The sequence below is a fragment of the Mandrillus leucophaeus genome, unplaced genomic scaffold (genome assembly GCF_000951045.1).
Source record: "Mandrillus leucophaeus isolate KB7577 unplaced genomic scaffold, Mleu.le_1.0 Scaffold534, whole genome shotgun sequence".
Classification (NCBI taxonomy): Eukaryota; Metazoa; Chordata; class Mammalia; order Primates; family Cercopithecidae; genus Mandrillus; species Mandrillus leucophaeus.
In genome coordinates this window covers 1,377,787-1,403,364 of record NW_012105742.1, presented here as the reverse complement: position 1 = coordinate 1,403,364, position 25,578 = coordinate 1,377,787, and the positions used below count along the sequence as shown (strand labels likewise).

The 25,578-nt window shown below is 39.9% G+C and overlaps 2 protein-coding genes across 6 annotated transcripts in view; one reads left to right on the top strand and one right to left on the bottom strand.

The window, feature by feature from the left end:
• Nucleotides 1-25,578, top strand: part of CTNNA1 (catenin (cadherin-associated protein), alpha 1, 102kDa) — a 150,934-nt gene that overhangs the window by 67,945 nt on the left and 57,411 nt on the right. The window contains exon 1 of one of the 4 annotated variants that reach the window (XM_011997245.1): nt 24,193-24,700. The exons of the other annotated variants lie outside the window; for them this stretch is intronic. The gene's annotated coding sequence lies outside the window, so the exon portion shown is untranslated. Of the gene's footprint in view, nt 1-24,192; nt 24,701-25,578 lie in introns of those variants that run through there. 4 annotated transcript variants of the gene reach the window in all.
• LRRTM2 (leucine rich repeat transmembrane neuronal 2) lies at nt 18,734-24,331 on the bottom strand. Of its 2 annotated transcripts, none has more exons than XM_011997240.1 (2): nt 23,871-24,331; nt 18,734-23,523 (listed from the first exon to the last, which is right to left on the bottom strand). In XM_011997240.1, exons 1-2 carry the CDS (start codon nt 23,872-23,874, stop codon nt 21,977-21,979), a joined length of 1,551 nt encoding a protein of 516 aa, XP_011852630.1. In that variant the 5' UTR covers nt 23,875-24,331; the 3' UTR covers nt 18,734-21,976. The 2 variants fall into 2 exon arrangements, with proteins under 2 accessions (XP_011852630.1, XP_011852631.1); XM_011997241.1 differs by having other exon boundaries at nt 21,418-23,095; nt 23,871-24,325.

Below are 25,578 nucleotides of genomic sequence, written 5' to 3'. Positions count from 1 at the left end.
TTAGCCAGGCGTGGTGGCATACACTTGTAGTCCCAGCTACTTGGGAGGCTGAGGCAGGAGAATCACTTGAACCCGGGAGGAGGAAGTTGCAGTGAGCTGAGATTGCACCACTGCACTCTAGCCTGGGCCACAGGGTGTGACTTCATCTCAAAATAAATAAAGGCCAGGCATGGTGGCTCACACCTGTAATCCCAGCGCTTTGGGAGGCTGAGGCAGGTGGATCACCTGTGGTCAGGAGTTCAAGACCAACCTGGCCAACATGGTGAAACCCCATCTCTACAAAAATACAAAAAAATAAAAAAAATAAAAAAATAAAAAATAAATTAGCCAGGCATGATGGCGGGTGCTTGTAATCCCAGCTACTTGGAAGGCTGAGGCAGGAGAATCACTTGAACCTGGGAGCTGGAGGTTGCAGTGAGCCGAGATCACAACATTACACTCCAGCCTGGGCAACAAGAGCGAAACTCTGTGTCAAAAAATAAAAAATAAAATAAAATAAATAAGTAACATGGGTGCTACCCAATTAGTAATGCTACAGTTCTGGAGCAGGATTTTGGAGGCCTCTAATGGGCCTGGCATTACCCTTTAGTACTTGAGTAGTAGGGATATGAAATATTTCAGTGCTTTTAACATTGCCTCAGTATGACCCATGAAGATGAGCCTTGCCTGTGAGGCTGTGGGCTAATAGCCAAATACCTTCCTTCCGTATTGACATTTTTTTTTGCTTCCAGGCTCACCTCGAGGTACTTTCTTTTACCTCTTTCTCGGGCAGTGTTCTTGGATAGTGATTCCAGCCTTTTCTCCATTATACATTAATTTTCTCCACTGCCTTAATACTTTTCATTTTCTGCTTCTTTTGGGGGTGGGGGGATACATATTTGTCACTTGCCTTCTTTTCCAAGACCCAGGGAATCTCATGACTACTATAGTTCGGTTATAGTTTCTTCCTATATAGGTCGTATTTCGTCTTTAATATACTCGTAAGAAATTAGACTTCACTTTAACATGTATACTTATACAAAAATGTGTAAAGGCAAAGGTAATCTTTTAAAATTTACATACACACATACCCTTTCCATAAATGAGATTTATATACATGCTTATTCCCCCGATTTCCCTCCTTCCCCCTTCCACCCGCCTTTCTCCACATTCCACATCCTCTCCCCCTAAGAACCAGTGTTACCAATCTGGAATATATATATATATATATATATATTTTTTTTTTTTTGCATAAATGTTTGCCTGATCAAAAGTGAGATCACTGTTCACAAACCTGTATCATCTTATTCATCAGTAACTCATAGAAATCCTTGCAAGCCTTCTGGTTTACCTCTAATTCGTTCATTTTATTGCTGAGTAATAGTTCATGGCATGACTACACTATGTATTATTTGACCACTCTCCTCCCATGTGTTGTGTGTTTTTATTTCTGTGTGCTAACAATAGGTGTTACTCGTTTAAATTTTGCTGATCTGATGAGTGTGAAGCAGTTGTTCATTATTACTTTTTTTTTTTTTTATGAGACTGACTCTGTCACCCAGGCTGGAGTGCAGTGGCATGATCTTGGCTCACTGCAACCTCTGCCTCCTGGGTTCAAGTGATTCTCCTGCCTTAGCCTCCCAAGTACCGGGGACTACAGGTGTGCACCACCACACCCGGCTAATTTTTGTATTTTTTAAGAGATAGGGTTTCACCATGTTGGCCAGGCTGGTCTCGAACTCCTGGCCTCAAGTGATCTGCCCACCTTGGCGATTCTTGTGCCTCAGCCTCTCGAATAGCTGGGATTACAGGTGCATACCACCACGCCCAGCTAATTTTTGTATTTTTAGTAGAGATGGGGTTTCACCATGTTCACCATGTTGGCCATCCTTGTCTCAAACTCCTGACCTCAAATTATCCTCCCGCCTCAGCCCCCCAAAGTGCTGGGATTATAGGCGTGAGCCACCTCTCCCATCCTGCTCATTATTACTTTAAGTTGCATTTCCCTTGACCACTGTTGAATTCAAATAATCTTTTTAATATACTTGTAAGTCATTGGATTTGCTCTTTTATGAAGTGTCTGTTCGTATTCTTTGCCCATTTTCTACTGTCATGTGTATGTTTTTCTTTGCTGGAGCTCTTGGTATATTATAGCTATTTGTCTTTTGACATTGCGTGTGTTCCCCCCCCCCTCCCTTTTTTATCCTTCCTAGCTAGTGGAAGTATATACTTTTTTAAAAAAAAGTATTGAAGTTTTGTTTTATTTTCAGGTACATGTGTTTATCTTGTTTTGTGGCTAGAGGGTTTTCTGTTTTGGGTTAAAAATGTCTTTCTCACCTAGATTACTTACACTCACATAAGTTTGGGTCAACCAGGGTTAAATCACAAAAGCAGAAGAACTAGGAAAGATATATAAGGAATTTATTATAGGGATTTGACATTTTACAATCATGGGCACAGATTAAACAGTTTATGTGAGGCTGTTGCTTTTATATTTCTTTTCTAAAAAGGAAGAGGACTTTTCAATTTGGTGTTTCTAGGAAAGAATCTTCACATTTCAAATGAGGGTTTGAAATAAATTGACATATTTCAAATACAGATTCCTTTGCAAAAATGTCATGGGTAATAATAAATTGCCTGACTTTGAGTTTTTGGATTTAAAGAAAATTCTTTTCACATAGACCATTTTAGTTGTTTAAGATCAAAATTCATTTGACCTGGATGAATGGAAGAAGAAGCCCAGTCATAGAACTGGGTTAGTGAAGGTTTTTGGAGCCTTTCCTGCTATAACATTCTATGATAAACCTTCCTTTCACAATTATCATTGACATTACATCTGCAAGACTTTCGTACTTGTAAGTAGTTTTAAGAATATTTTGTTTTTATTTTTTTACCCACATCTGCAAAAATGTGTGTGGATATCTGTGAATTATTTATGGATATACAAGTTTCTGAATGCAAGCACTGAATGTGACTCTACATATATTCAAGTGAGTGGTTCTTTTTCTACAAGTAAGAGCAGTCAGTACAAGACTCAAAATCAGAGGGGGAGCCAAACTTAAAAAAATCTTTGACAAGAAATGAGCTAAATAATGGCTTTCTCTTTGAAATAAATAGGGGCTATTTTGTCTTGATCTGGGGCTATTTGCCTCCATTTCCCCCCAGCTGAACACATGTACTTGTGTCTGTACACATACTTTCTTACATAGACTTAAGTGAAAAGTATAAATGCTTGAGAGCTAGAGAAACTTAAGTGGGAGAAGGAAAGGAGGACAGAACAGTTCGACAAACTCCTCAGACTGCAATAGTATAAAATATAGAAATTATGTAGTACAGTGAAAATAGAATAAAAGATTTAAAATGCAAAATTGATTTGACCCACTAAGCCTCTATATTAGAAAAACATTTCCCAATAAGCCTCTCTGTAGACATTTTTCAGTTCCTTCTTCTTTGAATAATTTTTTGTCATGTTACATTGTTTCCCCTTATTCTCTGTAGACACTGTTCATTAAAAAGGGTAATGATGGCTTATATAATAATGTCATCCTGTGGATGCACATCTGGTGTACTTCATACTCCATGGAACATACACTTTGAGGGATTTTCCTCCCAGCATTGGTAGTGTATTTTCACTGAACTCACATCTTTTGAGTACCCATTATAATCATTGACAGATACTTTCCATTTCAGAGAGAAAAAAATATTGGGATTTAGGGTGTGAAGAGCAAAACTGGTCCACTCAAACACCAAACCCATGACTGGCTTTTAAACTGTCATTTTGCTTGTTTTTGTTTTGAGACGGAGTCTCACTCTGTCACCCAGGCTGGAGTGCAGTGGCACGATCTAGGCTCACTGCCACCTCCACGTCCCGGGTTCAAGCAATTCTTCTGCCTCAATCTCCGGAGTAGCTGAGTGGCTGGGACTACAGGTGCTGGCCACCACGCCCAGTTAATTTTTGTATTTTTAGTAGAGACAAGGTTTCACCATATTGGCCAGGCTGGTCTCGAACTCCTGACCTTGGGATCTGTCCACCTCAGCCTCCCAAAGTGCTGGGATTAGAGGCGCGAGCCCCCGCGCCCGGCCTAAACTGTCTTGTTTTAAACCAAACAAACTAACCAGCCAGCACTTGTGTTTTCTATGTATAGATATTAATGTAATTGTGGCTGCAGGAAACTGCAAATTTACCAGTAGATGCCCTTTACTTTCACTGAGAGAAAATTCAGTTCATACTGGGTTAAACTGATTTTTGTTTTTTCCTGTTTCCTAAAAATTTGCATCTTGGTGAGTTTTATCTTCCTTTTAAGAAACTTAGAATGCTGTTTTACCAGTGGTTTTTAGTTGCTGGCACTTGCCTGGAGGTGTCTGGGGAGTCTACAGTTTTGTACAGTATTTGGTGGGTGAGACAAGGTCTTTACTTTGTCACTGTAAGCATGTCTCTTTCCGTCATGTAAAAAGAGCTGGAATAGCAGTAAGAGTTGATTTTTGGTAGGTACTTTCCATTTGGGTTGGCTAAGTAAAAATAGCAGTAGAATTTTACTGTCTGCTATTTGACAGTTTTTGTAGTTTGCCTAAGTAGAGAATTTGAGTTGTTAGGTAGTCTTGATTGTAGTGAAAATGTGAAAAGAAACGTGTGTTATTACTTGAGACTTTGAAGTGCTCTTATAATTACGATTTTTGAAAGAATCTTTCTGAAGAAGGAGAAAGTATTTGACCCTGGAGAGGGAACTAGGGATATGATAGAGTTAATTTTGGGTAGAGAATGAAGGGATTCCAAAATCCTGAAACTTATTGATACATATTTTTTGAAATATAACCCTCAAGATGTCATTTCTTATCTTTAATTTCTGTTAAGATGGGAAGTAGGTAATGGCTTGGGGCTTTTATTAAGATTATATTGATAGCCATGCCACATAGTTTTTAACAAAACCAGCAGTTCTACTGAGATTTCTAACAGTGTTCATTAATGAACCTCTTATATATGAACGTAACAAATTAAACCTTATAATAAGACACTCTTTTGTAGTGTGTGAGGGAGTAAAATTAACATTGTCAGTACACTGTGATGGTGCATTTCTTTCTTTTCCTTTTTTTGTTTTTTAAAAAAGAGACAGGGTCTCACTCTGTTGCCTAGGCTGGAGTGTAGTGGCCCTGATCATAGCTTAACAAAGCTTTGGCAAAAGGGTAGATTTTACTAGGGCAAATTGGACTCAAGCAAGAGCGTTTCCCTTGTCTGCCCCATATTTTACAAGGTGGAAACTGGATCTGCCTTTCTGTGCCTAATTCATGAGAGGAAATCCTTATTGAGACTTGAAAAGAAAGCTGTAAATATGGAAGTATTTTAGAGAGAAATTATGTATCTTTTCAGAAAATAGTTTTAGACTAGAGATTAATAATGAACACTTGAAAGTTGTCATGGGAACTCCAAGGCTGTCTTTAGTACATTCTGGTGAATGAATGATTCCTTTCATGTTTTTCCCTCATGCCCCAATCTGCTGCCTGTTCCTCTCGGAGAGAGTCATTTCTTCTTTTTCACTTGACCATTGGTTCTTACCCTTTGCCTGCCCTTTAAATACATTTCTTTCCTTTTTTTTTTTTTTTTTAAAATCTCCCTTAACAGCCTTTTTCTAATAGTGGAAGTTACAGATTTTTCTCTGCAGAACAAGAAGAATTGCCAGAATACATCTCTTTAAGTCACTGCTTTGGTCTTCATATCCTAGCCATCTTCAAAAATCTGGAGTGACTGCTCTTGTCAACCATGTTAAATCTAAGCTCCCTTCCTAGCCCCAGAGGCTTCTTGTCATTTGGTCCTACTTTGGCCGAGCCCAGAGTAACTTCACTATTAATGGACATCATCTCTCAGATTACTGTCTCTGGCCTTCCCTGTACCCAGCCATATTGAAATCCTGCTGTTCTTTTGTACAAGACTCAAAACTAATTTATCCACTGCATTCTTTAAAAAAAAATTTTTTTTAATAGAGATAGGGTCTTGCTGTGCTGCCCAGTCTGGTCTCCAACTCCTGGCCACAAGCAGTCCTCCCACTTTGGCCTCCCAAAGTACTGGGATTACAGGTGTGAGCCTACCACTGCATTCTTAAGTGCCTTCCTATTTTCTAAATATCAGTAATATTGATGGCACTGTCCATTCATATTTAACCATCAAAACATGAAGAATGGTACTGTTAATGCATACAGGTTAAATGATTTATACAAGGTCCCACAGCTAGTAAGTAGAGGTGCTGCTTCGAACCCAGCCTGGCTCCAGAATTTGAGCTCTTAACCACTGTGCAACACTGTAAGGTCTAGTTGAAGTTAATAGTATATTAGATTGACAGTACCATAACTTACAACTGTAATTCCCTTTCCAGCATTTTATTTTGAAAAGTATCCATATAGAGAGGCTGAAAGAATTATACAATGAACACCCACATATGAATCCACTTCTTAATTCTATTAAATGTTTAAATATTTCCTTTGAGACATATTTAGCCATCCCTGTATCCATCTTATTGTTTTGATGCATTTCACATTCAGTTGCAGACATTTGTACATTTACCTCTAAACACTGTCCCATATGTGTCATTAATTAGAGTAATTTTTTTTTTTTGAGATAGGTTCTTGCTCTGTTGCCCAGGCTGGAATGCAGTGATATTCCACTGCTCACTATAGCCTTGAACTTGTGGGCTCCAGCAGTCCTCCTTCCTCCCACTTCAGCCTCCTGAGTAGCTAGCAGCACAGGTATGCACCACCATACCTGGTTAATGTTTTTATTTTTTATAGAGATAGGGTCTTGCAATGTTGCCCAGGCTGGTCTTGAACTCCTGGGCTTGAGTAATCCTCGTACCTTGGCCTCCCAAAGTGCTAGGATTATAGGTATGAGCTCTTGCGCCTGTCCTAGTATTTTTAAAGATAAGTTTTATACATAGCGAAATGTACAAATCTTTACTATTAGTGAATTTTGATAAATGCACATACCTTGTAACCCAAACCTCTATCGTATTGTAACCCAAATAATAAAAGGATATTATATGAGATAAAATTATATAATATCATTTTAGTGGAATATTTAGCTTTTTTTTTTTTTTTTTTTTTTTTTGAGATAGAGTCTTCTGTCACCCAGGCTGGAGTGCAGTGGCATGATCTCGGTTCACTGCAACCTCTGCCTCCTGCATTCAAGCAATTCTTCTGCCTCAGCCTCCCAAGTAGTTGGGATTACTGCTACCATGCCCAGCTAATTTTGTTTGTATTTTTAGTAGAGATGGGGTTTTACCACTTTGGCCATTGTTGGTCTCGAACTCCTGACCTCAAGTGATCCGCCCTCCTCGGCCTCCCAAGGTGCTGGGATTACAGGTGTCAGCCACTGCGCCCAGCCTTTGGCTCTCTTGTAGTTCAAGTACATGAGTTCTGCATTCCCCTCAGAATTAACCCCTGCTTTTCTGATTGTTCATGAACTTTCACTGGTTCTTCAGTTTATTACATTGACTTAAGAACAGGGCCATTTCCACCTTATTTACCAACTTACTTGGCATGGAGCATATTATGATTGATGGGCTTGTTGTAGTCATCATTCTCAATTCCTAGTATACATGTATTTTCTTCATTGATTAAAAATTCCTTTGATATGTCATGTTTCCAGTCATTTTCATGAATTAATCTGACCATATTCCTATTAATTGTCCAATAACACATGATTTGTTCAAGTGACTTTGATGTTGAGGGAATGCTTCCCTTGACACCTATCCTTTTTTTTCCGTGACTGCCACTTTTTAGGTATTGTTGAAAGATTTCTTAGACTGGTTTAGGAGGAAAGGATGGTTCTGTGAGTCTCATCTCCATCTACATCCATTCCCTTGGTCATCTCATCTAGGCTCGTGACTTTAAATACCTGTATTCATGGATGATGACTTCTAAATTTATGTTTCCAGCCTGGACCATTCCTCTGGACTTGTCATCTCTACTTGGATGGCTAATAAACATTCTAACTTTAACATGTCATATATTGAATCTTAATTGTTCTGCATCCCCCACTTTCCTAATGCATTCCACTCATAGTCTTCTTAATCTTTGTTAATATCAGGTCTTGGTATTCAGTTAGTTAAAATGCTAGTTACAAATAACAGGGCTCGGGGCAGTGGCTCACGCCTGTAATCCCAGCACTTTGGGAAGCAGAGACAGGTGGGTTGCTTGAGCCCAGGAGTTTGAGACCAGCCTGGGCAACATGGCAAAACCCCATCTCTACAATAAATACAAAAATTAGGCAGGTGTGGTACTGTGCACCTGTAGTCCCAGCTACTTGGGAGGCTGAGGTGGGAGAATCGCTTGAGCCAAGGAGGCAGAGGTTGCAGAAAGCCAAAACTGCAACTCTACATTCCAGCCTGGGCAACGAACAGAGCAAGACCCAGCCTAAAAAACTAAACAAAAAACAGAAGAGAGTCTAGCTTTTCATTAAGTATATCTAATCCCCAGACTCCCATCTCAATTTAAACTGAGGATGGGGTGGTGTCTGTGTGTGTTTAAAGATTGATATAAAATATTTGAAAGGTGAGATCTTAAAAATATGATTTTCCAGTGTGGTACCTCTGATACGGAAATAATTGATGAATAAATCAAAATACTGATTATTGTTTTTGGAAAGCCAGTAGATTTATGTTTTTACTGGAAATATGTTTGTTTAATAATTTTAGTTATAAATTAGGTGATGGATTTGGTGGGAGTGTCAGCTGAACTTCAGATAAACCGTCTATAGTTTGTCCTGTTCTTCACAATCTATCTGACTCATCACATACCTAATTCAAAGCAAGCACAAATTGAGTGTCTAAATGAAAGCACTTATGCAATATAATGCTTTTTGACACTTTAGGAATGCTGCATCAAAACTAAGAAAATTCCTGACCACCTGCTGTTAGATTTTCATGTGGAATAGTAGACAAATCTTAGACTGGCAAGGTTTGTTTTTGTTTGTTTGTTTGTTTGTTTGTTTGTTTTTGATACGGAGTCTTGCTCTGTCTCTGGAGTGCGATGACGCAGTCTCAGCTCACTGCAGCCTCCACCTCCTGGGCTCAAGTGATTCGCCTGCCTCAGCCTCCCAAGTAGCTGGGATTACAGGCATGTGCCACCACGCACAGCTAATTTTTATATTTTTAGTAGAGACGGGGTTTCACCGTATTATCCATGCTGGTCTGGGCACCTGACCTCAGATCACCTGACCTCAGGTGATCCACCCTCCTAGGCCTCCCAAAGACTGGCAGTTTTAATACAGTAATAAAATGGGCTCTAGTTGTTGGAAGTTGACAGCAAGTGTCAGAGAGCTTTTGCACACACTGGCTTGAAGGGACTATCAGGAGAGAAGAGGGAGATGTGGTGATATGGTACTGTCCCAGTTACCTGCAGGAGTGTGCAGGGGATGGTATATTCTTCTTCTTTTCTTTCCCACTGCCATTTTTTTCTCCTGGTAAATTACAAGGGAAAATAGAGACTTAACACTGTCAAGGCACTTCTGAACACTGCCTTTTTTTTTTTTTTTTTTTTTTTTGGAGACGGAGTCTTGCTCTGTCGCCCTGGCTGGAGTACAATGGCATGATCTCGGGTCACTGCAACCCTTCGGCTGCCAGGTTCAAGAGATTCTTCTGCCTCAGCCTCCTGAGTAGCTGGGATTACAGGCATGCGCCACCATGCCTGACTAATTTTTGTACTTTTAGTAGAGACGGGTTTTCGCCATGTGGACCAGGCTGGTCTGGAACTCCTGGTCTCAGGTGATTTGCCCACCTCAGCCTCGCAAAGTGCTGGAATTACAGATGTGAACCAACACGCCCAGCTCTGAACACAATTCTTAATGTATGCACCACATGGGCAATCCTTGCATGGAATAGTTACTATTGCCTGATGTTTGTGTCTTTTTTTTCTATTTGGATCAAAAACTGGCAGAACATACTTTCACATGAAAGGTCACAGCTTTCTTGTGGCCAATTCTATGGAATCCCAAGAGAACTGGAATGAAAGATTACTGGCTATTCTTAAAGAATTCTACATTTCTGAAATGTTTGCCATATCTTCTACGCCCCAATTCACATTACCCACTCCCACTTAAAAACAGCAAGAGAGCAACTTTTATTAAATGTATGAAGCGTGTTGGGGACTTTATTTGGTCATAGAACTGGAGTGAGTGCTAATTATTAAAAGTAAAAAGGGTACATCTTAAATGGCAGGTATTCTTGGTCTTTTAAAAGTGAAAGCAAAATGGATAAATGGTATTTTATACTTGAATCTGTACACTTGAATCTGTACAAAGAGCAAAGAGAAGTGTGGACTGAAAAGATAGCTCAGATGAGTGACTGTATTTTTTATTGTAATTTCCAAATCGTGTATATTATTTTGTAGCTGATAGGCACTTAGTTTTGTGGATTTGGGAGAAGCAGGCAGTAAGCCCATGGTCAAGAGATGTGGGAAAGTAGAGAAAAGTTGTGGATGAAGGAGATAAAAGGATTTTCCGGCCAGGCGCGGTGGCTCATGCCTGTAATCCCAGTACTTTGGGATAGGCGAATCACCAGGTCAGGAGCTCGAGACCATCCTGGCTAACACGGTGAAACCCTGTCTCTATTGAAAATATGAAAAATTAGCTGGCCTGGTGGCGGGCGCCTGTAGTCCCAGTGAATGGCGTGAACCTGGGAGGCGGAGGTTGCAGTGAGCCGATATCTGCTGCAGTCCAGCCTGGGCGACAGAGCGAGACTCCATCTAAAAAAAAAAAAGGATTTTTCTTGTTGGATAAACTAGATTATGATATTGGAAAGATAATGCCAAGAAAGAAGTTTTCTTGAAGAATCTGGGTCATAAGATCTGATAAGTTCTGATAAGATTGTGTGTCTTTCATTGAGATAGGTTAATTCTGAGCAAGTTTTATAAGGAATAGAGATTTCGGTAATATGGAAGATTACTCTCCAGCTATCACGAAACATACACTCCTGCATGCATTGAACTAATGGATTATCTTTGTGTTTTAAGTTCTCATACCTCTCCTGCCCACACCCCTCAATAATTCTGGCAAATCTGCCTTGGAACCAAATCTGCCACAATTGGAAGGGCTGATTCCTAAATTAGATGTGATAGACTTAAAGTATATATTTTTTTCTAAGCAAAAAGGAAAATAATAGTGATCCTTAATTCTCAGCCATGTATTTTGTCCTAAAATGTAATTGTCCAAAGCTGAGACATCAATGATATTATTTCTTATTTCTTTTGAAAAAAATAGTATTCTTTTATGATAATGGATAGTACTTGTTGTACTATATAATTTTACTAAACAGGGAAAAGGCATCACTTGATTTTAAGTGACTACTTTATTCAGAAGGAATTTTTGAATTAGGGATTTTAAACCTTTAGAAATTTAGCCTTGATTCATAAAGCCAAACCAGAGTAATATCATATCTAATATTATAGTACATTTTGCAAAACAAGTTACTTGATTATGAGATAATGTGGTCAGTTTTATATCAATATTAGATGTAAAAAGTGTAACAAGGCTGTTGAGGCTTACTGAAAGTTCTAGCTAATTATCAGTTCTCATTTTGAATACTGCACATTAACTTAGAGAAGAAAGACTAGAAAGTGGAGCTTTAGGAAGCAGCACATAGGTCTAACATGTCTTTAATGTGATTACATTCTTTATTTGATGGATCTGTAGCATTTCACTCTCTACATGTTGCTGTTAAAAATAACAAAACAATTTTGAGCATTTATTCTGTGCTAGCCTCAGGACTTTACATGAATAGATCCCCCTGTGGTTGTTATTGCTGTTAAATCTGGTTTACAGGTCAAAGACCCAAGGTACATAAAGGTTGAAGGACTTGTCCAGGGTCAGAGGCTCATGTGTGGAGAAGGGCTCCTAACTGATGTGCAACTTAACTTGCCCCTGTTGAAAATCTAGGTGGTTTTTTAAAATGGCTTCTAGAAGGAGACAGTTAAATTTCTGACTGTTATTCAGGCTAATGATTGCTTTATCTTTTTTTATATATATATAAAATTTATTTTTTTGAAACAGTGTCTTACTCTGTTGCCCAGGCTGGATTGTAGTGGTGTGATCACAGCTCACTGCAGCCTTGATTTCCTGGGCTCAGGTGATCCTCCCACTTCAGCCTCCCAGGTAGTTGGGACTACAGGCAAGTGTCACTACACCCTGCTGATTTTTGTGTATACATATATTTTTTGTAGAGACAGGGTTTTGCCATGTTGCCTCTGCTGATCTTGAACTCCTGGCCTCAAGCAATCCTCCTGCCTTAGGCCTCCAAAGTGCTGAGATTCCAGGTGTGAGCCACCGTACCTAGCTGCTTTATCATTTTAAATGTGTTCTTTCTTAGGAAATTAGTTATTGTGTTATAGATTCTTACCTAAGGAGAACATGTATGATTATCATCAACATTTTACAGCCCAATTGGGTTCTTCTTGCCTGCTGCACAGAAAAAGCCAGTACCCTGAGACAGCAGAAGTTGCAGCAGAGAAAGAGTTTAATAATCGCAAGGCTGATTGAGGTGGATGAGATACCTTTCAAATTCACCTCCCAGAGAATTTGGAGACTAGGTTTTTAAAGATGGTTTGGTAAGCAGGGGCTAGGGAGTGGGTACTGCTGATTGACTGGGCTGGGCATGAAATCATAGGAGTGTCAAAACTGTTTCTTGGTATGGGTCACCAGTGTAGGTGGCGTCAGTTGGTCCACTAGAATGCAGTCTGAAAAATATCTCAAACACCAGTTCTTTTTTTTTTTTTTTTTTTTTTTCAAATTAGTTGGAATCTTGCTCTGTTTTCTAGGCTGGAGTGCAGTGGCATGATCTTGGCTCGCTGCAACCTCCGCTTCTGAGACTCAAGTGATGCTCCCACCTCAGCCTCCAGAGTAGCTGGGACTACAGGCGCACCACACCTAGCTACTTTTTGTATTTTTAGTAGAGACAGGGTTTTGCCATATTGGCCAGGCTGGTCTTGAAGTCCTGATCTCAAGTGATCCACCCGCCTTCCAAAGTGCTGGGATTACAGGCAGGAGCCACTGCACCTGGCCTTTTCTTTCTTAGTCTCACTCTGTTGCCTACCAGTCTTAAGTTTCATAGTAGTGTTGTTATTTATAGAAGCAATTGGGAAAGTTACAAATCTTATTATGACCATTGGCTAACTGACTCCTGAGCAGTAAACAATTATAAAAAGCAAGCTAGGAAACAGTAATGGGCTACTGTTTTAACTATGATTAAATCTTATCAGAATAATTTTAACCTTACCACCTTTCATTAGTTTTACAAAGGCAGTTGCAGACCACGAATGGGAAGAGGGGGTAGTTTTTGGGAGGGGACTGTGATCATCTTTGCTTTAAAGTTAAGCTGTAAACTAAATTCCTCAGCTAAATTATAAACTAAATTCCTCCCATAGTTAGCTTAGCCTGTGCACAGGAATGAACAAAGACAGCTTGTGAGGTTAGAAACAAAATGGAATCAGTTATGTTAGATTTCTCTCACTTGCATAGTTTTGCAAAGGTGGTTTCATGCACAACCAGAGATGTTGTATAAAATATTCTTCTCTTCATTCCTGATGTAGTAGAAGACGTGGTTTGTTTTTTTTTTGAAGACGGAGTCTTGCTCTGTTGCCCAGGCTAGAGTGCAGTGGAGTGATCTTGGCTCACTGCAGCCTCTGCCTCCCGGGTTCAAGCAGTTCTCTGCCTCAGCCTCCCAAGTAACTGGGGTTACAGGTGCTCGCCACCACACCTGGCTAATTTTTGTGTTTTTAGTAGAGACAGGCTTTCACCATGTGGGCCAGGCTGGTCTTGAACTCCTGACTTCGTGATCCACCCGCCTCTGCCTCCCAGTGCTGGGATTACAGGCATGAGCCGCTGCTCCCGGCCAGAAAACGTTTTTAGTTTTAAATTGTACTCCTCGTGTAGATGTGTAATGTAATGTAGTAGGTGTTTACTGGGTGTCCCTTGTGTGTTGGAGCCCTGTAGTCTGGTCCCAGGTATGTGATAAAGAGGAAACACCAGCTGTTGAAAGTGCTTGGTTCATTCTTGCAGAACTTCTAGGCTCCACCCACCCTTGGGTCATGACAAAGCTTAGGTCATCATAGAGTGTGTAGCATGCTTGTGTAGGCTCCTTACCCTTAGCCTTTATCAAGGGTCCTCATGAAGAGCAACTCTGCCTGTTTTCTAGAACCTCCTTAGAGGGACAGTCCAGCATTTTTCCTTACTGTTCCTACAGCTGGCTGCATTTTATAAATAATTCACAGGTTTTTTCACTTAAGTGTCTCTTTCTCCAGAGAAACCATTGTGCTACTTAATCCGATGAAAGCTGTTGGTTTTATTCTTTGCTTTGGCCACCAGGCAGATCCGGGCCAAATTGGTATATAGTGTATACTAGAAATAGTATATAGAGCAATTTCATTGCTCTACTAGGGCTTTCTAACCCCTTTTTGTAATTTATCAAAACCCATTAGATCTGATAAAATATCTGGACTCACATACAATATTGTATTACAATTTTAAGATGTTCTTGCATCCTGAAACATATCCTGGACCTTTGGGGTTAAGAGTCCTGCTTTTGATCTTTTTATATCTTTATTTCACTATTCTGTACCTAGTTTTATTCTAAGTTTCCTTGACTCTGTATAAGTAGGTTATATGTAAATGATAAATAACATTGTTTTTAGAGGTTTTGGGTACTGAGCAGTTGCCCTGCATGTATTTGACAGCTAGGCAATGGGAAATGTTTTTGTTCATCACAAGAGAAACTTTTTTGGCCCTCGTGATGATGAAATTGGTGGGCTAATTATAAATGGCTGCAGAGGGTGGACGTGGTGGCGAATGCCTATAATCCCAACTCTCTGTGGGCTGAGGCGAGTGGGTCACCTGAGCCCGGGAATTCAAGACCAGCCTGGGCAACACGTGGTAAAACTTTGTCTCTACCAGAAATGCAAAAATTAGCCAGTCTTATAACCTGATCTGGAAATAATTAATTAATTAAAAAATGGCTGTAGAGTTTTGGTCCAGTGATTTTTCCAGGATTTTTTACATTTTGTACATTTTGTTGTAACTATTTATTTATTTATTTATTTATTTATTTATTTATTTTTGGTACAAATACCAGGGCCTAAAGATGGAAGTCTTATGCTCTAAACACTATTGTCAGTATTCAGTAAACTTAATGTTTATGATGTTTTTACGCCTATTCTGTGTGGTTTTTGGTAAAATCTTGATGGAAGCTATAAAAAGGCTTTGACAATTGTCTCTAGGGCTGCAGTTTTCTTTTCTTTCTTTCTTTCTTTCTTTTTTTTTTTTTTGAGACGGAGTCTTGCTCTGTTGCCCAGGCTGGAGTGCAGTGGCACAATCTCAGCTCACTGCAAGCTCTGCCTCCCGGGTTCACACCATTCTCCTGCCTCAGCCTCCCAAGTAGCTGGGACTACAGGCGCCCGCCACCACGCCCAGCTAATTTTTTGTATTTTTTAGTAGAGACAGGATTTCACCATGTTAGCCAGGATGGTCTCAATCTCCTGACCTCATGATCCACCCACCTCGGCCTCCCAAAGTGCTGAGATTACAGGCGTGAGCCGCTACGCCCAGCCAAGGGCTGCAGTTTTCAAATCTGTTTCCTAAGTGAGGCATGAACTGTTGGCGTCTGCCCATCAGGGTTGCTGTTCACAGATGCTTCTTCATGCTGGATTTCTAGTGGGAGTTCCTGACTTGGAGGCATTGGGCAAGCCTTTGCTCTTGAGCCTCCATATATAGAGGGTAGTATTTTCATTTGTGGGCCTTGCAGGATAGGATGCTTGATTGTACTTGACTTTGGAGATTTCTTGCTCTTTACTGTCCTCTTCAGATAGTAGAAGGGGAGGTTTAAGATGTATCCCTTAAGAGTGTTCCCAAAACCTTGAGGATAAAGGTCAAATTCATGCTAAGGAGAAATGTTTTTGCAGTAGCTATGACTTTCACCTTTTTCCCCTTCCCTCTTTGTAAAAGACAGTTTGTAGTACATTTTGTCTCTCTCAGGGAGATATGACTACCCCAAATTTTTAAACAGATCAGGAAGAATCTATTGTATATTTGAGTGGGAACCTGAGAATGCTGTGGCATACAGACAAAATTAATTAAAAAACTGATAAAGAAATCAGATGTAGCTTTTAATGGGATTTTCAAAATTAAAATGTAGGAGAATTATGTTAATAAGCTCTGCTTTTAACTCGATCAAGTGTAGGATTGTCTTCCTTTGTGCAATTTAAAACCACCATCACCTATGCCCTCTAGTGCTTATAGGATGAGTTTGACAATAGAATTGTGTTCTCTGTTTCCTGCTTCTGCCGTGGTTACTGCTGAAATTCCTGGTGTGAGAGTTCTCTTAGTCTCTCTGACCCCAGCTTCCCTGACATTGGGAAAAGGGTGGCTTTGCCTATTTCTCCACGTGGTCCTACTATGCTGATGTGGTGCTGGAGAAACAATAAGTGCATCTGGGCAAACATGGCAGACTCCTGGCAGTCAGCTCCTGGAAGCTAGGGCAGTTTATGCCCCAGTGCTGCCCAGGTGTAGAATGCTGTCCTGAGGATATTGATCTGTAGCAAGCCAAGGACGTTATAGTTGACCCTTGAGCAACTTGAGTATGAATCGTTAAGGTCTACTTATATGTGGATTTCCTCCCGCCTGTGATACCCCTGAGGCAGTAAGACCCACTCCTTTTCTTTCTCTTCCTTTTCGGCCTACTCAACATGAAGATGACAACAAGGATGAAGGCCTTTCCTTCCTTCCTTCCTTTCTTTTACAATGAAGTCTCACTCTGTCACCCAGACTGGAGTGCAGTGGCATGGTCTCAGCTCATTGCAACCTCTGCCTCTGGGTTCAAGCAATCCCCCTGCCTCAGCCTCCTGAGTAGCTGGGATTACAGGCGCATACCAGGTTGCCTGGCTAAATTTTGTATTTTTAGTAGAGATGGGGTTTCGCCTTGTTGGCCAGACTGGTCTCGAATTCCTGACCTCAGGTCATCCACCCACTTCAGCCTCCCAAAGTACTGGGATTACAGGCATGAGCCACCATGCCCCACCATGAGTATCTTAATAATATTTTCTTTTCTCTAGCTTATTTATTGTAAGAATACCATATATCATACATATAACATACAAAATATGTATTATTTTGACTGACGGTATTAAATATGTATTATTTAATATGGACCGACCGTTTATGTTATCAGTAATGCTTCTAGTCAGCAGTAGCTATTAGTAAAAGTTTTGGGGGAGTCAAAACTTATATGCAGATTTTCGGCTGTGTGGAGCAGCGGGGTTGGCACCCCTAACCCCAGCGTTGTTCAACCGTCAACTGTAGTTTAAAATCTTCCCTTCCTTTTCCCATCCATACTCACTGAGTCGGCATCCAGGGTGGAGGAGTTCATGTAGGGATCCTCGTGGTCCTAGTGTGTCAGCACCTGTGGACCTCCCTCATAGGAGTGGCGTGCAAGGTGCTGCTGGGATGGACGTCAACCAGCCCCCAAGGTAGAGGTCAAGTCGCTGTTGGCTAGGTACAGGCAATTGGGTACCTTTCCGAAGCTCTCTGGTGTCAGTTCACTGTAATGGAGGATTCAGAGGGGCAGCCAACTCCACGCCCTGTGAGCCTGGTACAGTTGCTTGTCCACTTGCTCAGGCTCTTGACAGAGCAGCTTCTTACTGCATGACAGCTTTTTAGGCACTCTCCCTTCCCACCACTTTACCTTTACTTTCTTCTTATCTTAGTTTTGCCTCTCTCTGAATGAAGACAGGTGATGATTACCTGCCCCTTTTTTCAGTGGACACATTTGACGTTGTAGAGGAACATGGAACAAAACAACTGTTCATTTAAGATTTCTATGTCTGTCACAAATGACTTTTCAAGTTTCACATGTCAAAATGGATAGGTTTTCAAGGAAAGGTAAAAAAAAAGGCGTTCACTTTTTACAGTATACACAATTTTAATAACAAAACTTTCCTGTACACTGCTTTTTATGTTACCCTCCCCACTCCCAAAACACCCTGCATAATAGTATTTTCTTCCCACCCTCAACCCATCTGCCCACCTCCCACCCAAAATGAAAAATGGCTCTTGAAGGTGATTGAACACAATGTATTTGGACTGTACTTTGAGTTTCCAGTCTCAGTGTTGATAGGAATGTTTTTTAAAGTCAAACATTCCATATATCAGACTTTAAAAAAAAAAAAACCACTAAGGACAAAAATGTTAGTTGAAAGAGTTGCAGAAGTTTCCAAATGTTTGCAATAGCAGAATGAAAACTTAAGCAGTCATTTTCTATTTGTTTTTGGCCTTATTCAAGTACTATGAGTTTGCCCCAGGTTAGATAGAGAAATATTTAATTATCTATAGATGGCCTTATTGTCTCACTTTTTTTTTTCTTTTTTCTGGCTCAAGGGCTTTAATCAATAAGATATGAAAAGTATGTCCCCAAACAGACTTTTCAGATAGGTCTGTCGCTGTATTGCTGTATTAGGAAAATGATCATGTAAGTCAGCTGTTAAAAATATTCTTTAACAAATTTTATATTGATATCCGCACTTCAGAAAAAGAACAGGACATTTATAGCTTTTTCCCCTGATAGCTGTGTGTAGGAAGTGTGCCTTAAGAAAATGAAATGCCTGTTTTGAATTTTAGAATTCAAGCCTAGTGCTACATAGGGCTCATTTTTATTGGAAAGATGGAGTCTAGCTCTTGGTGACTAGCATTAGAATAAGCAGATGGATTTTAATAATTAGTGGCGTTGGGAAGTTCAGTCAATTCCATTTATTGAATTGGTACAGAAATTAACTTAGGCACATTAAGAAATTACATGTGTTAGTACAGATTTTTGGCTTAAAAAATTAGTATCTTTGCTTTTTGATGCTGGCAGTGAGTATTCTCAGAGTTGTGTGTGGATTTGCAAGTTCATCAGCCCACTCTTTTCAGAAAGGTGATTGAAATCCCTGTCATGCTACAGAAATGAATATAAACGATTTCAGACTAGTTCTTGGTTTCTAGATGGGTATGGTATCATAGTCTTCCTTAGCTTTCCCTTTTCCAGAGAGATTAATTATTTTTCTGGTTCTTAATGGTCATTTTCCTCTAATCTTAAAAATAGAAAAAAATGGAGTGGGTGGTGGTGGTGAAGAGGATAAAACCCCACCAAAAAACAAAAGCCCTGACACTGTGTAACCAAGATCCGCAGCGTTGCTGTGATGCTGTTCCGTTCTAGCCAGTTGGTAAAGAAAGCACAGATGACTAACAGTCTAATCTTCAAACCTGTGCTGATTCTGAAACACAAATGACAAAAATGAAAGGAAATCTTGCCTTCTACAGGCAATTAAAAAAGGAAGTTTTTGCTTTAAATGAGAAAGGAAAATACCTTTTTGGTACTACTGTCATTCACTTTTCTTAAAGGGCATTACCCAAAAAATATGGAAGGCAAAAAATTTTGATTTTTTTCATCTGGAAAGTATGACTCTCTAGCCTTGGCTATGCTGTTCCTCTGAATTAGTAAATGGCTTGCTTTTCCAATTTGCTTTTGTCCGTACACTAAGGATTTTGCCAGTTATGGTCCTTTAAGGATTAAGGTGGAGATTCCCAGCCAAAGAAGGGGATTTCTTACCCATCCTGCAGTCTGAATCTTAATTTTGGTTGTGGTTTGAAATGATGAAAAATACTCTTCTACTGTCCTTCAGGGCCGATGGAATCTTGTGTGCTCAGGACACAGTTGTGTTGTGACCAAGCTGTCTGTCACCTGACTGACATTTGTGACTATGGTCGCCCTGATAAATGGGTTGGTAAATTTTAGCTCATGGTGCTCTAATTTGTAATAGGGGCTTCTAATTCAGCCTGTCTGTGGGGAAGTAGGGCGCTGTGCTGTATGCTGTTAAATCAGCTTCTGTCTCTGCCCAGACAAGCCCAGGGTCTGCTTTAACAAGAGACAAAATACTCACCACTCAAGATCAACTGAATTGAACTGGGCTGAGACTTTGACAAACTAATCTGCCCACCTTAAAAAAGAGAGCACATTTTTACTGTAATTTGTGATCTTGTCTGCTTTTTACTGAGAGATGTTAGGTGAAGGGTACTAGGGTACCCATCTTTTAGTATTAAAGAAGAAAAATCATGATTACATCTTATGGGTTAAACTATAGCCTTAGCATGTTTTCAGTTTGATCCTGGGAAGAAAATATACCCTGAATGAAGGATATCATGTTAATGTTGATTTTGGGGAAAAGATAACTTTGCAAATGGTAGTGGCTTTCTCTAAGGTTTTATGTCTTTTTTCTACATACAGTAAATGGCAGTTGTAAAAAATGCTCGTTTTCTAAAATCAAGTTAGTGCTGTAATTTTACAGTTTTTTGAATATATGGAACGATGTTTATGGAAAAATTCTGTGTGAATGGGTAGCTTGCATCTAAATTCCAAATATGTAATAGGTTTTCTGTAGAAATCATAATAGAAGAAACTGAATGCCTGTGGTTCTTTTCTGCATGAAAATGTGGCATCCTTATCATTTGTTAATTATGGAATGTTTATATTTACATTGGAGAATCTACCCCTCTTCCCTTTTCAGCAGCAGGTCCTTTCCCTGTTTGGTGCAGATTGTGTATAATCATTCTTGGCTGCCTTGTAACTCCAGCTAACCTGTGAGTCGGATTTCAAAATCTGCCTTTCCTTTTAATCCCTCACCTCCGTGCTGCCTTCAAGTTACCACTGTGTGGCTGCATAGGCATGTCGAGTTGTTCTACCATAAGATTCATCTCAGTGATGCTGTTTTCTTCACCTACACTGAACTACACTTACAGTGTGAATGCGTATCTTTATTGAAAGATCAAAATTCATTATATAATAGTTAGAAAGTGCTTTTTTTCATGGTTCCTTTGTAATACAGTAAGAATCAGTGTCATGCCTGTTGCTAGCCAATTATTTTTAACTTGACTCTTTGAGGTTTGAAGATCAGGAAAAAGCAGAAGAAAGAGGTTTAAACCCCTTTGTCAAGGCATCTTTGATCATGATAGTTGAGAGAGAGAGAGAGAGTGTATGTGTGTCTATGTGTGTGTGTGTGTTGCTTTTAAATTGGAGGGAGCATGTCAGGATTGTTAAATTGACTCAGTTTGTCTTGTTTATCTCAAATATTTTCTAAGTCTTTTTTTACATATTAATGTAAACATAGGATTTAGTACATTAATTAGTATAATGGCAATTTAATACTAGTTTAAAACAATTGCCTAAATGCCACAAAAATCATGTCCATTATAAGTCAAACGAGAAATGTGTAAGAAGTCGGTGTAATTATTTAGTATTGATTTCATTGTAATGAGACCTTTTCATAGTCACTTGGATTCATTGTGTAAATATATTAACGAGTCACTCCGCTTACTAGAATTACATTAAAGGGTTCTGATTTCATGATATGGCCTTTGATAATATCTACTAACCCAGGCAAAAACTCTGGAAGAAGAATGTTTAATATTTACCAGTCTTCAGCATACATGAAATTCTATTTCCCACACTGGCAAGAGATTGAAGATTTGAGTAAATACCAAATTATCATACAAGAGAACTTTACTAAGTCTCCTTTTAAGCAGCAAGATAGTTGTGGTACATGGGATGGAGAGCATTGATCAAACAGGTATTGATCCATATCTGTTTCTGCCCAATAGCTTCTTTCTAAATTGTTTTCAGTAGAAAAAAATAGCATATGGAGACCTTAGTGTAAAGGTTTACACACGATTGTATATAATTACATACATTTCTTATTTTGAAGTAAGCATTTTAGACTTTCCAACAGGAGTGCAAATTAATGTGAGCATTGATTCATTTAACACTTAAAATATGGTTTCATTTAAAAAATTAAAAATACTTCAACACTTCAAAAACTAAGTCTCCACTTAGTTTGGAAAATTAGGCTTAATGTCACCATTGGTAAAAATTAGATATGTATTTAGCCTCTACTATGTAAAATAGGTTACTTATCTGATGTGATTTTTGATGACAGGTAGATATTATACTTCACATTCTTTGTATGGCAGCTGCTGACACTTGCACTGTCCATAACCATTAATGATGATGAAGGGTCCTTCATGGGTGGGTTCATATTCATTATACGGTCCTTGGTCTGACATGTTTGACATATGGAGTCGTGTTTGGGATCGGAGCTGCCTGTGGTTCTGAACCATTGAGCACTGCCTAATTCTTCTTAAAGTGGGAGGGCAGCACTTCCTGGAGATGAACACTATAAAAATAATAAAAAAGAAAGAAAACAATAAAGCCATTGTTCCTGTAATTACCCGCTGAGTGAAGATGGCATTGTCTGGTTCAGGAAAGTGTTCCTCAGTAGTAACTGCTATGCCTGCAGTAGTTGGGATTTCTTTGTCTCCCACATGGTAACTTGATGAGCTTATTCTTTTTGTATATTCAGTGGTTGGATCTCTGTAAGTTGTAGCCATGACAGTGACAGTGGTTGACAAATTCCAGCAGAGCTGAAATCCATGGACTGCATCTAGAATATCCTCTCCTTGGGTGTGGTCAGGACTGTGGCATAGGATGGAGTGCTCCCACCGACCTTGGAAACTGCCCAGCCAGGAGGCCAGAGCACATATTCGGGCGCTGCATTCCCATAGATTGCCAGAGAGGCCCACGGTTGTGAGGGATCTCAGGGAGTTTAAGATCTTGGAATCAAGGCTGTTTAACTTGTTGTTATCCATGAGGAGTATTTTAAGATTAGGCATCGTTTCAAACACTGTCAAGTCGATGGCTTTGATTTCATTTCCAGTCAGGTCTAGCTTTTCTAAAGTGCCCCAGGTCCACTCCATCCCACATGTCAAGTTGCTGATTTTGTTCCATTGTAAGAAGAGCGTGTGCAGACTGCTTAGCCGTAGGAAATGAGCAAAATTAATCTTCGTCAGCTGGTTGTGCTCTAGGTGAAGCTCTCTCAGTTTGATTAATCCTGCAAATCCATTGCGAGCCAAACTTCGCAAACGGTTTGTGCTCAAATCCAGAAACTCCAGACTACGACAGTCCCAGAACAGGCGTACTGGGATAGTCCGCAGGGAGTTGGAACGTAAATGCAAGGTCTGCAGCTTCCGAAGGCCATAGAAGAGCTCTGGGTGCAGAGATGACAGCTGATTAAAAGACAGGTCCAAATTTTGCAGGTTAATCAGTTGGGTAAAAGTTGTGTTTGGCAAGTAAAATATTTTGTTGGAACTTAAGATTAATTCCTTAAGTTTATATAGTCCTTGAAAAGCATCTTCTTTTACTGTTGAAATTTGATTGTGATCTAAGTGGAGCCAAGTAAGTTGACTGAAGCTGGCAAATTGATCTCTTTCGAGCTCTGTGATGTGATTGTGCCTCAGGGACAGGCCCAGAGAGCCCTTGTCTGTAGCGTTTGGCACTGAGTGGAAGCCCTGAGAGTCGCAGTAGAAGAGCAGCTTCTCGCAGCGGCATTTGGGTGGACACGCCATACCCAGGGCAGGCAGCATTTTTAAAACCATACTCATTGCATATATTGCTGCCAGCATAGGGGCCCCTAATGGCCACTTGAAATGTAAGCCTGCAGAATATAATTTAAGGAAAACAAGAAGATAGAATATTTTTCAGCAGAACGTATGGGCTATTAAAAACAACAACAACCAACATTATAGCGAAAGATTTCACTGCATGTAACTTATTTTTCATTTACTGCAGAAAAATTAACCTTATTGGTATGACTGGACCAAAACTTAAACCATTTAAAAAGAAGATAAAACATGTCTCTGTCATCAGCGATATATGCTTTTACCTAAACCTCAAAATCCAAAATATGACAGTGATTTCCCTCATAAAATGTGAATTCGGTAGCTTATTTTAAAAGCGTGATTCCTTGTTGAATGTACAAGACATATAAATGCACAGACTTACCCATTCTTCTGAGCACATTGGAGGCTGCATTCAGTCGCGGTTGTTAGACTCAACGCAGTGAGTCTGTAAAAGGCTCTAACATGTAGGAGCCTTTGACCAGTTTCCTGTTTTCTGTGTCCCAGGCTTTCCAAGTAAAATTGAATCCACCAGGATGAGTTGTTTTTTCCTTAGGATATTCCTCTGGAAAGCATTGGTTTCATTTTCTGTGATTGCTCTGATCCCTAAATCAGTTTTAAATATAAGTTATTAAATTTCTCCACCTCTGACTGCTCAGCTGGTTAATCAAAGCTTCAGTCTCCTTTCCGCAGCCGTTAGTTCTCTTGGTCTTAACTTGTTGATGGCAGATGGGTGGCTTGTTGCAGAGAAGAGCTCCTGGAGCAGCATGAGTGCATTTACTGAAAAGCTTTTCCGAGAAACGGCACAAGAATGGAATTGCTTATGTGCTGCGACCACACAGAACTGTATATAGGCTGACGTCACCGGATGACGTGTCTTTTGTTTGGGTTTTCCAGAAGCTTTACTGTTATAAAGCACCGTGCTTTGTAACAGCATCAGGGTCGTTGCAGGACCCCCTGATTACAATAAAGCGAGAAAGAAGAACTCCTGACTTAAAAACATGGTATTCCTTCAGTGTAGGAAGCAGCAGTGAGGTTGTAATAAAGGCTGCATTCAAGAAGACCCATCTGAACAGTGAGTTGGGTTAGCAGAGTGATGATTTTTAATGCTTGTGAGAGCCAGTGTTAGACTGCCGATTCTGCATAGAGAGATCATCTAAATGGGCGAAGCCTGCACAATTTATGAAGTGCTGATTTAACACCAGCCTATGCAAGGTAGTGTCGCTGCACTGGTAGTTTGGAAAGCTATTCAGTGGCCTTGTTGTCATGCTTGGTTAAAATCAAAGTATGACTATGATTTGCTTTAGATGTGTTGATAAACTAGCTAAGTGGGCTTGGCTTCTTTGTCACCAAGAGCTTAACATTATAAACCAAGAATAAAGGGGGAGGGGAAGCTTGCAAAACAAAGCATGTGGTTATTTTTTTCTTTGAGAATTTCAGGTGAACTCAAAAGATTTCTCTTTCTCTTTCCTGTTTTATAACAATGTTTTGTCGCCATACTGATTGAAAAATAATGCTGTGTTGATCTTTAAATGTCCTCCTGGGAGGACAAGGCAGGTTGATACAGTCATTTTAATGCACATGCCCTAAGCATTAACAGCGAAGCAGAGATGATTTAGGACAAGTGATACTGTGTAGCTAGATTCTGACATGGTCCCTTGTATTTTACCTCAGAATCTCACCTATTCCGAAACTAAAAGCCTCTGCTGGTACTGAGGTTGGTGGTTGTGACACTGAAATAAGAGAGCATTTGCACACTAGTTCCCAGTGGCTGACTTAACTGAGCCTCCTGCTGCTGTTGGAACCTGTCCTGTGAATACAAAAGGTCACTCTTGCTTTGGCCTGGGATTTTTGTTTTGGCTTGATTTTGCTTGCCCTAACTCTGGTTTCTCCCAGACCTCAGTTGTGGATGTATAGCTCCATGTTTAGTGTTGTATAAACACAAAAGATGTTTCTAGATGAATCAGTGTTGTATTTTCAGACCTGACAAAGGTAAAATCTTTTCTACATCTTGCCTTACTGGTTTGACCCAACATACCTATTTCTCCCATATCATTGGCACTTATCCTTTGTGGATCTTATCTCAGACCTAA